The sequence below is a fragment of the Eleutherodactylus coqui genome, chromosome 2 (assembly GCF_035609145.1).
Source record: "Eleutherodactylus coqui strain aEleCoq1 chromosome 2, aEleCoq1.hap1, whole genome shotgun sequence".
In the NCBI taxonomy this organism is placed as follows: Eukaryota; Metazoa; Chordata; class Amphibia; order Anura; family Eleutherodactylidae; genus Eleutherodactylus; species Eleutherodactylus coqui.
Genome location: NC_089838.1, coordinates 184,662,513 through 184,677,144, shown reverse-complemented (window position 1 = coordinate 184,677,144; position 14,632 = coordinate 184,662,513). Strand labels below are relative to the sequence as shown.

Sequence of the window (14,632 nt, the reverse complement as noted above, 5' to 3'; positions counted from 1 at the left end):
GCACAAGATAGAGATCGGGTGCCAACACCAAACAAATAACATTCCAAGTGGCTCTGAAAGTACTGGATCACGAATATATAGAGCAATGATACACTGGTCGGAATCATATCTAGGCAGTTATTGAAGGACTACAAGTTCCAGCCACATTAAAGTAACCCTCTTGTTTTGGAACAAACTTCAGTCCTGGCACTGGAGGGGGGTATATTACTTGCAACTGAAGTTCTCAGTTGTCTGCTGACTCCAGTTCCTGTTCAAGATGGCTGCCACAATTGTCTAACTAATGCACACTGCTATCTGATTGGCCAACATTGATTATATGAGCATGTCTGGCCAATCAAAGCGCAGGTATAGTGCATTAGTAGTCCAACAATACTAATACATTGAGGGGATTAGGTAGTCTGAAGATTGTATCAGCCATCAATGGGACCTGGAACCAGCAAATGAGAGAGACGGTAGAGAACAACTGTAGGCAATATACCACCTCTCCCTCTCTGGTCCTAGGAAACAATTTTTCCTAAACCAGAGGGTTACTTTACCAGTTTATAGCTATTACCTCCATGATACATATATACAAGTAGAGCAAGCATAGAAACACTCCCTTTCATGAAAAGTTGGGTACCATTACAGCTATTAGACATGGAAGTGACATGCCATGGAAATGACTGCAGCATTATGTCTAATAATAATGGACAAGGCTTACTAATGGGTGTCTAACCTTATTTAGGTGGAACCGGTAATTTTTGACAGCGTGTAGATATGACAGGATTTAACAAATTTAGGAAAAAGAGGAAACGGCTCAGAATTTGTAAAGGCGCCGGCCTCAGTGTGAAATGAAACCAGGTGCGGTATTTGTTTAGAGAAATCGAACACTAGATTGCCATATAAAGAATCCGCGCCGCTTGACATGACTTAACATAAACAGAAGCTCCAGCAAAGGAGCTCAGAACTACTCGTAACTATTGTCAATATGAACCTAGTTTATTATTACTCTCAGTAGAGTGATGACAGTTTCAGTGCAGTCACACCCAGTAATATTAATTGCGACATCAATTAAAACTAATAACATTTTCTTCCAAATATTTTCAAATTCAGCTTTGACATATCTGCTATTAGATGAGTGTAGTTAACACTCATGTAATAGCGCTAATTACCAGGAAAACGTGAACACTAGCACTCATGTAATAGCTCTCTAAGGCTCTGGTCACATTACAGCTCCATTCCTCCAGGCTCTTGTTTCCCATTATTCGGTAGAACAGGGCAATAACCTATTCTTTTCTGCCAAGTGATCAGTGAGCAAAATTGCTACCAAATTGAACGATTAAAGTGACCTTCTGGTTTGGGGACAGAATTCTGTCCCAGGACTGGAGGATAGAGGGGTATCCTATCTGCAGTTTCTCTTTCTGGCTCCTCCGTTCCGTAAGTTCGGTGCTTTATTTTCAGGCTGCCATTAAGGCCATCACCATTTTCTAGCAATTGTTGTGAAACGTTCCATGATTGGCCATCGTTATCATGTGAACAGCGCTGTCCAATCACAGAGCAGCTACAGTGCATTGGTAGTCCTAACGCTACCTATGCACTATAGACGTTCTGGCAGTCTAAAAATGGTGGTGGCCAACTTGGCCACCTGAAAGAGGGAACAGGCAGAACAAAGAGGAGGAAGAAAAAATAAAAGTGCAGGCAAGATATCCCTCCACATTACGGCCCTGGAACAGAATTGTGTCCCGAAAACTCCATAAGATTCATTAAAATCTGTTACAAAGCATGTCATACAAGTCATGGATACTTTTAAAATGAAACCCAAGATACCAGTGTGAACAGAGCTTTATGCATAGTCCAGAGCAAATGGGCGACCCATAAGAAAAGCACCAAAGAAGTGCCACTTTAGGCCAATTACTCTCATAGATCTTTTTACATGCCATATTACATACTGCATTTTTTGCTAGAAGCACTCAAAACACTATTTATGTGGGGAACATGCTGACACAAACTGACATGTGTTTGAACACGTTCTATATTGAAAAATATGTGAAAACATCCATGTGTAATATCAGGTGGTGTCATCATAGAATAAGATCTGTATTCTCCTCCTATTCTATATGGCCAGTGTGAGGTGGTAACGTGAAAAAACGTGAATGAATCCTCAAACTGCGGAAGTGAGGGACCATGTACATTTAGGGTGTATTGACATTCAGCTGATCTTTTGGAGAAGTTTCGACAGTGAAAAAAATCCATTCCATGAATGAAGCTATTTCCGCAGCATGTGCATCGATTTCTGCAACCTCATTCACACAAATAGGAAAGTGACAGACATTTCTTCAACACACCACTAGGACCGAGGAGGCTGGGGACAACACTCTACCCAAAAAGTAAGCTTTCACTGTTCACAACATGTTTCTTTCATTATACTCTGTAGCAAAATATATTAAAGTGGTGCATACTAAGTATGCCAGTACCCCTCTCCCCACATTTCGGGCACCCGATTGATAATTGTGGCACCAGCTGAAGACTATAGCAGGTTTCACCACATTTACAACACAAATCTGGTGCATTACCTATACAGTATAATAAAATTCCTATAAGCCTTGATCAATCTATCACCAATAGTGTACTATTTCACCAGTGTAATTGTACTGCTGGAAACTGCCTTTGGGGCCACATGCTGCTTCCTTTGTAAGCAACAAAAGTAAAAGCAATGGCTTTTTACACAAAGAAAAGCAGGTTTATGGAGGTGACTAGCACTTATACTGCATGTGATTGCACTTAAAATCACCATTAACTATGCAATAACAAACAGCAGCATAATAAATCGGTCTGTCTGGTCATAAAATCCTTATTCTCTCTAACTGACAGCTAGGGTAATTAAAGTGCTAGAAGGCAGGAGTTGCCCTGTATAGTCCTCACTACTGTCACTCACAACACTTTGATTGCTATAGCAAACTTAACAACAAAAGTCTGTAGTGGCGCAACACCATGGCAAGTACAACCGTATGAGAAGTTCAGCATAAGAACCACACTGCTTACCACTCATTCACTTCTGCGGTTATCTTCTCCCTTGATTCAAAAGTCATCAAATTTACAAAAACGTATTAAGACAAGGAGGAAAGTACACAGCTTACCTGCGAGGATCATGAACTTCCACTGAAAACTTCTTCTCTCTGAAGTACAGGTTTTCCAATTGCCTCCATTGAAAGATCTAGACAAGAGCACAGCTGGAATCAGTCATCATCTTCAACACTACAGCACAATCAGAACTATCCTCCAGACTCCTCAGCCCTGACTACAGACACCCAGTTCGGATCCTTGAAGCAGCAGAGCACTTTGTCTATTTCTTTTCAGTAATGTGCAGCTCCTAGTTTCCTTTATTTCCCTGCAGCCAGAACTAGCAGGAAAGAAAAAAAGAAGTCTTGGGAGAAAGCAGTAGCCATCTGCAAGAGCAGCTTCCTCCTTTCGCAGCGGTGGAATAGCAAGGAATTCAAATTCCCCTGCCTCCCATTGGAACAGCCACTTCCTGCCCACTAAATGTGTAATAGTCCCTGACAAGCACTATAGCTTGAAACAGCTTCTAAAAACCCAGCAGAGGGCGGGGGTGAGGGCTGACCTTAATTCAAGGCAAGGCAACATGAGATAACAATGTGAGCTTGTAAAAGCCACTCCAAATATTCTCCCAGTGCAGTTTTTCACAAGACATCACTAAGCTGGTAGAAAGCAAGCAGGGAAAGGGCTGGGTAGCGGAGGGGAAAAGTTTAAAGGTGGTAGGTTAATGTGGCCCTGGTGCTGCTTCCATGTGGGATCTATAAAAAGTGAAGAGTCTGAGCCTGCATTCGCAGATCATGTATTTATTTAGGGATCTAACTGAATTCTTAGTTATATGACATTATGCCAATTACACTTTGTTTTAACGGTAGGCTATTTATTTTTAGAGAATAGTTTTATTTCCAAAGATCGATTATAGTATTTAAAATAGATACAATGTGTGTAAATTCACAAAAAAATCAGCAATCAAACTGTTGTTTAAAGTACACTGACTGTGCCTACATAAACATTGTTGCAGTTGTAAGCTGTATTGGTAAATATTGGTACATTTACAAGAAATATGCTGTGATAGGGCTCCTGTCCACAGGCGGGTCGGACCCCGCATGCGGGATTCCTGCAGCGGAGTTCCACTTGATGCCAGGCCTGTGACCCCTGCGTACTTGTCCAGAGTTTCTTCTCTGTGCTGCAGATGTGCCGGCCTGCACGCATGCGCAGTACAGAGGATGCTGCGCCGTCAGTATGGCGATGATGCAGCTCCTGTGGCCATTCTGCAATGGTATTTGCAGAATAGCTCTTAGACGGATGGCTTCCATTGACTTAAATGGAAGCCGTCAGTGCGTAGCTCGCACAAAATCGCGGCATGCTGTGATTTCTTCTCCGCGAGTGGAAAATCGCAATTGATTTCCACTCGTGAGCAGGAAATCGTCTTTTTACATTGCATGCTGGATTTGCTGCAGAATCCGGAGGCGGAATCGCGCTTTGTACTCCACAAAGCAAATCCGTCCATGAACAGGAGCCCCAAGGATTCTGAGAGGATCTAAATGCTTGCAATAAGATCAAGTATTTTTGTTAACCATTAAACGGTATCAGATCTACAGGATTACTTGGTTTCTTTTACTGAGAACAATCACATTTTGCCTAACACATGGCACAAGAATGGTGATGTTGCCCATAGTAGCGAGTAAACGCCTCCCTGATAAAAATGGCCATTAGATGCTAATAACAATTTTTTAAAGGGATTCTGTTACCAGGTCGATGAAGTTTGACTTGGAGCTGTGCTCTGAGCCACGGTGGCGGCTATGCTGGTTTCTCCCTGCCTGCCACATTCAAGGGGATAGGGTTGTCAGTTTGCATGATGCAGGATAGGTGAAGCTGTCACGACCCACCTCTATGGCTCGGAGCGCAGCTTCAAGTCAAACTTCATGAACCTGGAGACAGAATCCCCTTAAATCAGCAAATAGTTTGTCAATGGGTTGGTTTAAAAAGCCATTAAATCACATCGCTAAAGTGTCAAAAGTAATTACTGTATACCGGTAATTAGAACTTATAAAGAAGTATTTTCTATGATTCCTGAAGCTAGCAATCCTCCCGCTACTGCTGACTGATGGAGTTAATATTAATAGATTGTCATAGTTCCATTTGTTAGCTCTAACACATAATTGTTACTCTGGTAACTCTCTCTTCCTGTTATTGTCTCAGCAGTAGGTGTAGAAACACAGAGCCCTGGATCCACTGCTCAGGGCACGCTGAACAATCCATTTCCTGTTTGGTCAACAAAATCAATGCCTATAATGGAAAGGCTCAAGTTAAGCTGGATGTGCAACAAAGGGGGATACTGTTACCAAGCCCACAGTGGTCCATGTTTACTAAGCAGAGTAAATGTCACTAAACAGTTAAAAGCCTCTGATGGAATGCTGGCCATTTTTGTAGGGAAACAATGATAACCCTCATTTACATACCACCTCCATTTTACACGGCGCTTTAAAATTTTGGAAAGTACCTAAAATGCTGAGTACAAGTACAAGTGATCATCAGCAAAAGAGAAAACAGCTTATTACAGTCTACAGTCTAAAGGGAGCTTATATTTCCGTTGCTCATCCTGTGCCTCCTGGTGCATGGATATATTGCCAGAATAACAGAACTGTGATGAAGTCTCAGTGTGGAAATCAGGGACATTAGGTTGGGGATGTTTGGGGCAGGACATACGTGTGTTCATAGTGTCTTCCTACGCAATTTCTCAAAAATAGGAAAGTCTGTATATTTTTTTGCATATGTAAGCATGAATGCTGTCTGTATATTGCATTTGTTGCAGATGCTTGTAGGGAAAAATTGCTTTGCATATACTGCTCTCTTCATATAGGCAGCCACTGCTGAGGCTAGTGGATGATGAGGCTCATCTATAACCTGTAATGTATTCTTAGCTTCTGCCAAATCACAACTTTCTGATTCCAGCTTGTCTGGTTAATTAAGCATGCATAAGTATGAAAATCGGTGCAGACAAAAACTGGAGGTGTTGTCCATAGAAACCAATCTTATCACTGTCCTAATTGTTAATCCAGCTTTGAAATATAAAAGTGGAATTCTGACTCAGGCTCATATGGGCTGCAGCTCCAGTTTGTCCAGTTTCCATACATTCCTGCTCTGTCCTAGGCCGTCGCGTCTTGGCAGTCCTACATCCTAAGTGGGAAGTTATAGGTCCCAGGAATATCGGTTTCCTGGGAAAATGGGGTCTTGTAAGAGACTTAATCATTTTTTAAATTACAAATTTAAATATTTGATACGAGGGTGAAGACAAATCTCCCTTTGTAAAAAGAAAGTAGTGCAAAAAGTCTACAGATAAATAACCTCATCATCGCAGAAGAGCTCAAAAGAAACTGTTGGCACAGTGAACAATTTCCGAAAAGTATTTTGTAATTACACATAATTCCCCAACAACTATTTGGCAAATTCTTCTGCTCTTCTTCAGTTCCAAGCCTTGGGGCTTGACGTGACACACCTTGTGATAATGGATTCCTGCCCCTCGGAGACCAGAGCAGTTCTATACAAAGATATAAGTGGATGCTCCCAGGGAAAACTGCAAGAATTCCTGGGAGTCCAGGTAGGACCAGGGAGTTCCACTCCCCAGGGGGTAGACATTTTTAGCAGTAATTACAATTCACATGAGGTGTGTGCAGTCACATCACTACAGATGTTCAGGGGTGGCTTATTACCGGTAGTATGGGAGTTTTGGTTATAATAGTGCATATTGACACATTATTACTTTCCACGTATTGTAAAACCATACCATATGTAGAACAGTGCATACATTAAACATGTTCAGCAGGACAAATGAGATATATCTATTTAGTACGTATAAACACATCACTGAGTTCTGTATATAGAAAAAGAACACATACTGCAAGTGTATATATGCAAAAGAAGACAATGGACATATATGAGAAATACTGTAGGAGGTAGGGTGTCACAGAACAATAACATTACCACCCATTAGTTTATGGTATATATGACAAGAAGCAGACAGCACTGCCTAGATGCCAGGATAAGAGACTGACTCAAGGCCAGTCACCATGTAAGCATGAAGCGGGGCTCTGTCATTAGATTGCAGGCTGCATGTTTGTCAGTTCAGTAGTAATTTAGTATTGTAAATACTATATAGATCTATTAATAATGTATTAGCAATGTATCAAAAAAACAAAACCTGTTTTCTGTACAGCCCTATTGGGAGTTATCGAGAGAACGCTACAATACACACCTAGTTCGCCTTCATAAACAATCAGGTTTGGCGGAGAGAGGCGTGACTCGGATTAGAAATGTATCTGTTGGGTTTTGAGGATTAAAGTATAAAAGCTTTATAAGCCAGGTTGGTGCACAGTTTGCACACTGAGTACAATACTGCACAGAAGCGTTTGTTCACAAGAGTTAAGCGCATTCCGGCTGTGCAAATAGGCTGCACGAATGAAATGCGCTTAAGTCCGCATATTTTGCCTGTTCCAACGTAATTCTTGTGTGCACAAATGCGCCACATATTTGCACACACAAAAAGTTATGCACAAAATCACACTGCAACAAGTATGCAGGATGCGCATTTACACACGCCCATTGACTTCAATAAGCTCTTGTGATGTGCAGATGCGCACCAAGATAGGCCATGCCATCATGCACAACGCGCGACAAAATCCGCTCGTGTGAACAAACCCATTGAAATCAATTTAATGTGTATTGCACATGCAAAATTTTCATGCGTAATACGCTGTGCAGGTACACTCGTGTGAATGAGCCATGAGTCAAAAGGGAGATGCTGAATGATACATGTACAACAGCATGGGGATAAATGGGCAAATTGTTGTTTGGTTTAACAGCCCCTGCAGACAAGCCTAGGCACAGATATGCTCGCGAGAGTACAAAATGCACGAACAGAAGCAGAAGTGTGAATGAAGCCATTGAAAACAATGGGTCCAATTCTCTGTGTAAATGTGCCCATGTGAATAGGCCCTAAAGGTGCTTCTACAACAAACCATTATTTTTCCCTAAAGTGTTGCATTCTTCGACTTTGCAGGATAATCGTTCAGGGTAAAAATGGCCAACAATTGAAGGATGAATGATAATTTGATTGCTTATCATTCATCCTTCATCTTATCCAAGCATAAAAATCATTGTTGGCTCATTCGCTAATGGTTTGGTTTAAACAGCGCTCGTTCAGTCATTCTTAATCACTGGTACAGAGACCCGAATAATCCTGTAAAAGGAAGAAAATCAACAAAAAAATATATCTTTGTGTTTCAACTGATCGCCTGAGTGAGCGAGCAAACTGTGTCATTGTTTGCTCATTTCCTCGGGCGAACGATTGCTTGCTAACTAAAAAAGGGACCCTTAGTGCTCCTTAACACAAGTGATACGTCTTCACACTTGGCTGCATTGCGGGCGAAAATCACATGAAAGGGGAAAAGCTGCAATCAAGTCATGGTTAAAATTTGCGTTTTCTTGTCCATTCACGCGGGTCACATATTAGTGAAAATATACGCCGCAGCTCGGAAACACTTGGTGGGCATAAATCCTCAGAATGCCTTCTAATGGCCAAATAGAGACAGCTGTAATCCTTTCAGAGCGCTGGACGCTGCTAAACACCCTCCTCTCCCTTTTTTTCAGCTCCCATAGAAGCCTATGGGAGCCTCCAGCATATCTCAGCCAAATGATACAGCAAGATCTATCTTTTTCAGGTGCGTATAAAATCAGTCGCCGTTTTCAGTCATCAATGTCCTATTATTCCCAGCGCGGCCGAAAATCACATGAACGATAAATAGTCACGATTAAGTCCCGATGTTAATTAATGTTCTCTTGTCCATTCACACAGGGGCCTGTGGTGTATCATGAAAAAATGCACTGCAGTGTACGAAAATCTCTTGGTCGGCAGAAATCCTCGGAATGACTATTAGGCCTTTGCCGGAGTTTCGGAAGAAGAAGTGTGGTGGAGCTGATAGCGTCTTTTAGGTAATGTATTGTTTTGTTCTTAAATGCAGCTAGGGCTTATTTTTCAGGAAACAGTAGGACTTCCTACCGTTAAAGTACATTGCACCGCACGAAAACCGCAATTTCGTGCAATTCATTAGAAAGGAAGGCTCCATAGGGAAACATGGGTACCAAACTTTGCAAATCGTGGCAATATTCAGCATGTCGTGATTTTGTATTCTCGCAATGTAGCAGCCTACAAAACATCGCTAATGTGAAGGAACCCATTGGAAAGCATGGGCTGCACATACATGCGATTTGTAGCACTGTCGCATCACAAGAAAATCATGCGTTTTGTCGCATGTGTGAAAGTGACCTTAATGCTTAAACAGAGCCAGCTGTAATCATTTCCGAGCGTTGGACGCAGGTAAACTCCCTCCCCCTCCCTTTTTTTCAGCTCCTATAGAAGCCTATGGGAGCCTCTGGGGTATTTCGGTAAAAGATAGGGCATGCCCAATCTTTCATCCGCCATATAAATAAGGCCTTAAACGGAGTGAGCCCAGATACAAATAATAGTTTTAGGCTGGTTCCACACTCAGTAGTTTTTGTTTTTTTTAAAAATAAAGTCAGTTTTTGTGGCAGTTTTTGATTCAAAGAGAACAAGAAATATAAAGGAAGGACATATACTTCTGCTGGATTCTGCCCTAGCTTAAAAAAAGTTGAAAAAACCCATTAATGACACATTAATAACATGGATGCAGTCCTGAGCTCAGCGACACACATAGAAGGGTCAACCCAACCTACTTCTCCAATATGTACCTTCATTTTAATGGGGAGTGGGGGCCAATTCCTTCCAGATCCTTCTGATAGCAGTTTATCTCCCAGGATAACAAATGAATTAGGCAGATTTAAAAACAAGGTGCCATCCTCATGTCCTCTGACATTTACCATTAGGTAAAGTCAGGAGATCCGTATACAAATTAGTTTATTACAGCATAGATATTAAATGGATTATCCAGAGACACTCTTCTTTTCAAAAACTGGCTAAACCTGCTGTACTAAAATAAAAGATACACTCACCTCCCTTGCGCCTCTGCTGCTCCTGTTCTGTTGGAATGCGGTCCCTGCTGGTCTTCATTTCCAGATGCAGGGAGCTGGTGATGACGTCACTGTCACCGGGGGCCATGTTACTACTGCAGCTAATGACCGACTCCTTTCATCTGATGATTAGCTGAAATGGTCACATAACCTGGAGTTGAGACATCATCACTCTGTATCCAGAAGTGAAGACCAGTGGGTACTAGGCACCGCTGGGACGAGAACGGTGTAGGAGGAAAGGCGAGTATATTTTCTTTCATTTCGGTACATAGGGCTGAGCCAGTTTTTGAGAAAAAAAAAAAAAAACCGGTATGTCCCAGGATAACTCCTTTAATCCAATGCCAATATTAATCTAACTTTCGTTACCCATCTTAAGCAAAGATGGCCAAATCTGCCATTTTCAGTCGTAATGTGTATGGAGGTCTCATGTAAAAAACAAAAATTAGTAATATGGAAGAGTAGTAGAACACATTTGTACATGGGTCTAGAACTGGCCATACACAGTATATAGCTATTTCTTCCTCTCACCCCCATACACATGCATGGTTGACCAAGTGTGCATGTGTTTTTAATAATGAGAGGGGAGTAAGCTACTACCTGACACCTCTTACAGTAGCTAATCTTCCTTGAGAATAAAAGGATCTATCAGTTTGAAAACCAACATGTCTAACCTTCTTTCACCAGCATTTGCTGTCATGTAGAATTGGGAGGCTTCATACAGATTAGATGGTTGGCCAATCCTGTGGAAATCGGCGTGTTCGGGTGACATTAATGTGTATATCTCACTGTAGTTTGACGCTCTTCTAGGTGTTTTTTCTCTTGCTTTATTTTGTCAGTTAGATATTAAATGAACAGACATTAAAGTGGTCACACAAATTAGTTATGAGTAGAGCGATGGTTAAACAATAGAGATGAGCGAGCGTACTCGGAAAAGCACTACTCGCTCGAGTAATTTGCTTTATCTGAGTATCGCTGTGCTCGTCCCTGAAGATTCGGGTGCCGGCACGGCATTGCCCTTAGTGAGTACCTGCTCACTCGAGAGAAAAGGTTCGGCTGCCGGCGGCGGGCAGGGAGCGGCGGGGGAGAGCGGGGAGGAACGGAGGGGAGATCTTTCTCTCCCTCTCTCCCGCCCGCTCTCCCCTGCTCCCCGCTGCGACTCACCTGTCAGCCGCAGCGGCACCCGAATCTTCAGGGACGAGCACAGCGATACTCGGATAAAGCAAATTACTCGAGCGAGTAGTGCTTTTCCGAGTACGCTCGCTCATCTCTATTAAACAACTGTTGAACGAGCAATCGCCTGGTGAGCAACCACTTTGCAGGCGCAGTCACAGTGTACACATTTTAAGGCCCTGTTACATGGATACAAATGTTTCTCAGAACACTTGTTTGACGAGCATCGGGCTGTGTAAGAGGGACAATGATCAGCTGAAGAACGTTCCAATGCTTGTTGTCTGAAAATCTGTAGCTTTTAGAGGCGGAATCCTCATTCAAAAATCCGCCCCGGATTTCACTATATCAACATACCCTTTGGGGAAGATGCTACTGCAGGCGGTGACGGAGAGGTGGGAAGGAGTGAAAGTGCTGCCGCCATTTGAGCTGCACTGTGATGTTTGGTGCTGCTGAAATGATCCGTTTGTGCTGTACTGTGGTGATACATTGTGCTAATCAGAAAACAGAGTATCCATAGGAAACCCAGGCAAATAGGGTGAAAACTTGGAAACACCCTGCAGATGTTACTGTAGTGGGATTTAAACTTGTGGCCTCAGTGCTAACCTCCGCCCCGTGTCAATGCCCAAGATGTGTTACAGCGGGCATAAAAATGCTGACTTGTTGGCTGTACATCTTCCTGTGTCAAAGGGAAGATCTTTCATCTGAGAATGAAATAAAAATTTTAAATGCGGCCGACTTCTTTCCAGAAGATAGCAGTCTGTTATCAGTTGGCTAAAACAATCATTCATTGTTAAATTACACCCAATTAATAATCTTTGGTTAAAATTGTCCATTTTAATTGACTTCAGGGTCCTTTTAGACAGAGCGATTTGCTTTGGGACACAATCGCTGACCAACCTGATTTGGCCTTGTCTACTGGGACTTTACAGAGGCTTATTCACACTCTATCACAGGACAAATGATAATTCATACGATCGCTCATCCCCTTATAGCTAACACTGGTGGGTTGCATATCACCTCGTTCACATGGGAAATGTGCAGCTGTCCAGCAAGGATTGTTATGCTTGCAAAAATGATACGATCAGCTGAAGACCAGCTGATCGCTTCTCCTTTTACATGGGCAAACAGTTTAGCAAATGCTCAGGTGAATGCTCTCGCCCCATAAATGGGCTGTGTAAAAAGCCATTTAGTCCACTGTCTACGGGAACCAAAGGAGTTATCTAACCTTTTAAAATTGATAACCTATCCTATCTGATCAGTGGGGGTCTACCACACGGCATCCCTGCCAATCAGCAAATTGAAGGGGCTGCGGTGCTTGTGCTATAACTAATATGGCGTTATGAGTACAAACAGGTTTGTGCTCACATATAAACATTGAAGAGGCTGTGGCACTCACATGAGCACAATAATAATAATCTCTCTTTGTATAGCGCCAACATATTCCGCAGCGCTTACAAAGAGGGGGAATACAGAAAGACAAAGTACAAAAACCACGGTTACATAGTAATCAGTTGATGGAAACAATAGGGGTGAGGTCCTGCTCTAACGAGCTTACATACTACAAGTAATGGGGTGATACAGAAGGTAAAGGGGCTGGAGATGTGCACGGTATGGTGAGGTGGAGAGTGAGGGATGCTATACACATTGACAATGGTCACACATTTAGCAGTGTGATGGCAGAATCATTATGACTGCAGGGGCAGTTGATGGTGGCTGGCAAGGATTGCAGTCAGTAGGTCAGGGAGCATGTTATCAGGCGGCGTACAGAGGGGTTTGTTTAGAGAATGCAGTATGCCTCCCTGAAGAGGTGCATTTTTAGAGCACGCCTGAAGTTCTGCGAGTCCTGGATTGCTCGGGTAGCCTTTGGTAGTACGTTCCAGAGGACCGATGCTGCTCTGGAGAAGTCTTGGAGGCGAGAATGAGAAGTTCGAATTAAAGGGGCGCACAGTCTAGTTCAATTAGCAGAGCAGAGAGCCTGGGCTGGGTGATATATTGAGATGAAGGAGGCAATATAGGGGGGGCGCTGCACTGTGGAGGGCTTTGTGGATGAAGGTAGGGAGTTTAAATTGAATTCTGTATTTAATGGGCAACCAGTGCAGTGACTGGCACAGGGCAGAGGCGTCCGAGTAGCGGCTGGACAGGAAGATGAGCCTGGCTGCTGCATTCAGGATGGATTGGAGAGGGTAGAGTCTGGTGCAATGACTCTTTCAATCAGCTGATCGGCAGGGATCACAAGCGGCATACCCCAATGATTACATATTGGTAGCCTATCCTGAGGAGAAGCCATCAGTTTTAAAAGGTTTAAGATCTGTTGTAGAGATCTTGAATTTTTTAAGACCTTTTTATTAATATTCATTACATCCATTCAGTTTATCTCCAATATTCAAAAAAACAGTTGCTTATGTCCTGTCTTTAGTGTAATTTAATTTTGGAATATCCTACTGTGTTCCCTGGATCATTAGTCAGCACAACTTCAAAAACACGTTTCTGCATGTAATGTTGTTAGGTACATACCTCTATTACAAAGACGTATCTGCCATGATTATAATTTCATGCTAAAATGATACTTAATAAGTAATATATTTTATACTGAAAATACTACATTGTATCTCAGCACAATATAAGAAATGTCAGGAACACTGTTCAGTTGCCAGCCTATATTTTTGCATGTAGCTCTATTCCTGGTGGTCCAGCCTTTTGTTCTCTCCAGACATTAATCATTTACTTCTGAGCCCACATAGATCTGCAATAAATGATGTGGTCTCAGCCCACTGCTTATTACATTCCACCCAAATCATGCAAATGTATCAAAATAATAATAAAAAAGGAAACACATAATCTGTGTCCGGTGAGCCATTGATATCCTGTTTAGACACAGAAGCCGGTTTCCCTTTCTAATCTGGCCTGCTAATGTAACCAAGATGTTCCCTTCAATAAATACCTCATCTATCAAATCACATACTGTCTGAGCTCTAGCATTGATTTTGTTAATTCAGTGGCAGATGCAAAGCCTGACATCAGTCTGACCCTTTCATTCAGAAAGGAAATTCCTTTGCTTTTACATAGTTTTTTTTAATGAGAAATATTTCAATTTGCTTGGTGAAACCATTATCGCTCAATGTCCAACATTTGGTTTGGCTTAAGATATAGGCAATTTTCCAACATGATGTAGTGCAAACATGGTATTGACTAAATAAACCAACTGCTTCAGAGGCCAATGAAATGTTTGCTAGCAATGGTATAAAAGTACAAAGAATAACTTCCTGCAGTTCTGTCTACTCTATGATACCATCTCACATTCTAAAAAATTCATAGTCAATGAACTTGAGAGCTTGGAGTATCACTGAATCGTGTTGGAAATTCCATGCATGGATCTTGCCCATTC

The 14,632-nt window shown here is 42.2% G+C and overlaps 1 protein-coding gene across 4 annotated transcripts in view; it reads right to left on the bottom strand.

The window, feature by feature from the left end:
* FRMD4A (FERM domain containing 4A) overlaps nucleotides 1–14,632 on the bottom strand; it is a 386,584-nt gene that overhangs the window by 41,682 nt on the left and 330,270 nt on the right. For all 4 annotated transcript variants that reach the window (XM_066592026.1, XM_066592028.1, XM_066592025.1 and 1 more), the window contains exon 12: nucleotides 3,117–3,193. In XM_066592026.1, the coding sequence (XP_066448123.1) occupies nucleotides 3,117–3,193 (77 nt within the window). The remainder of the gene's footprint in view (nucleotides 1–3,116; nucleotides 3,194–14,632) is intronic.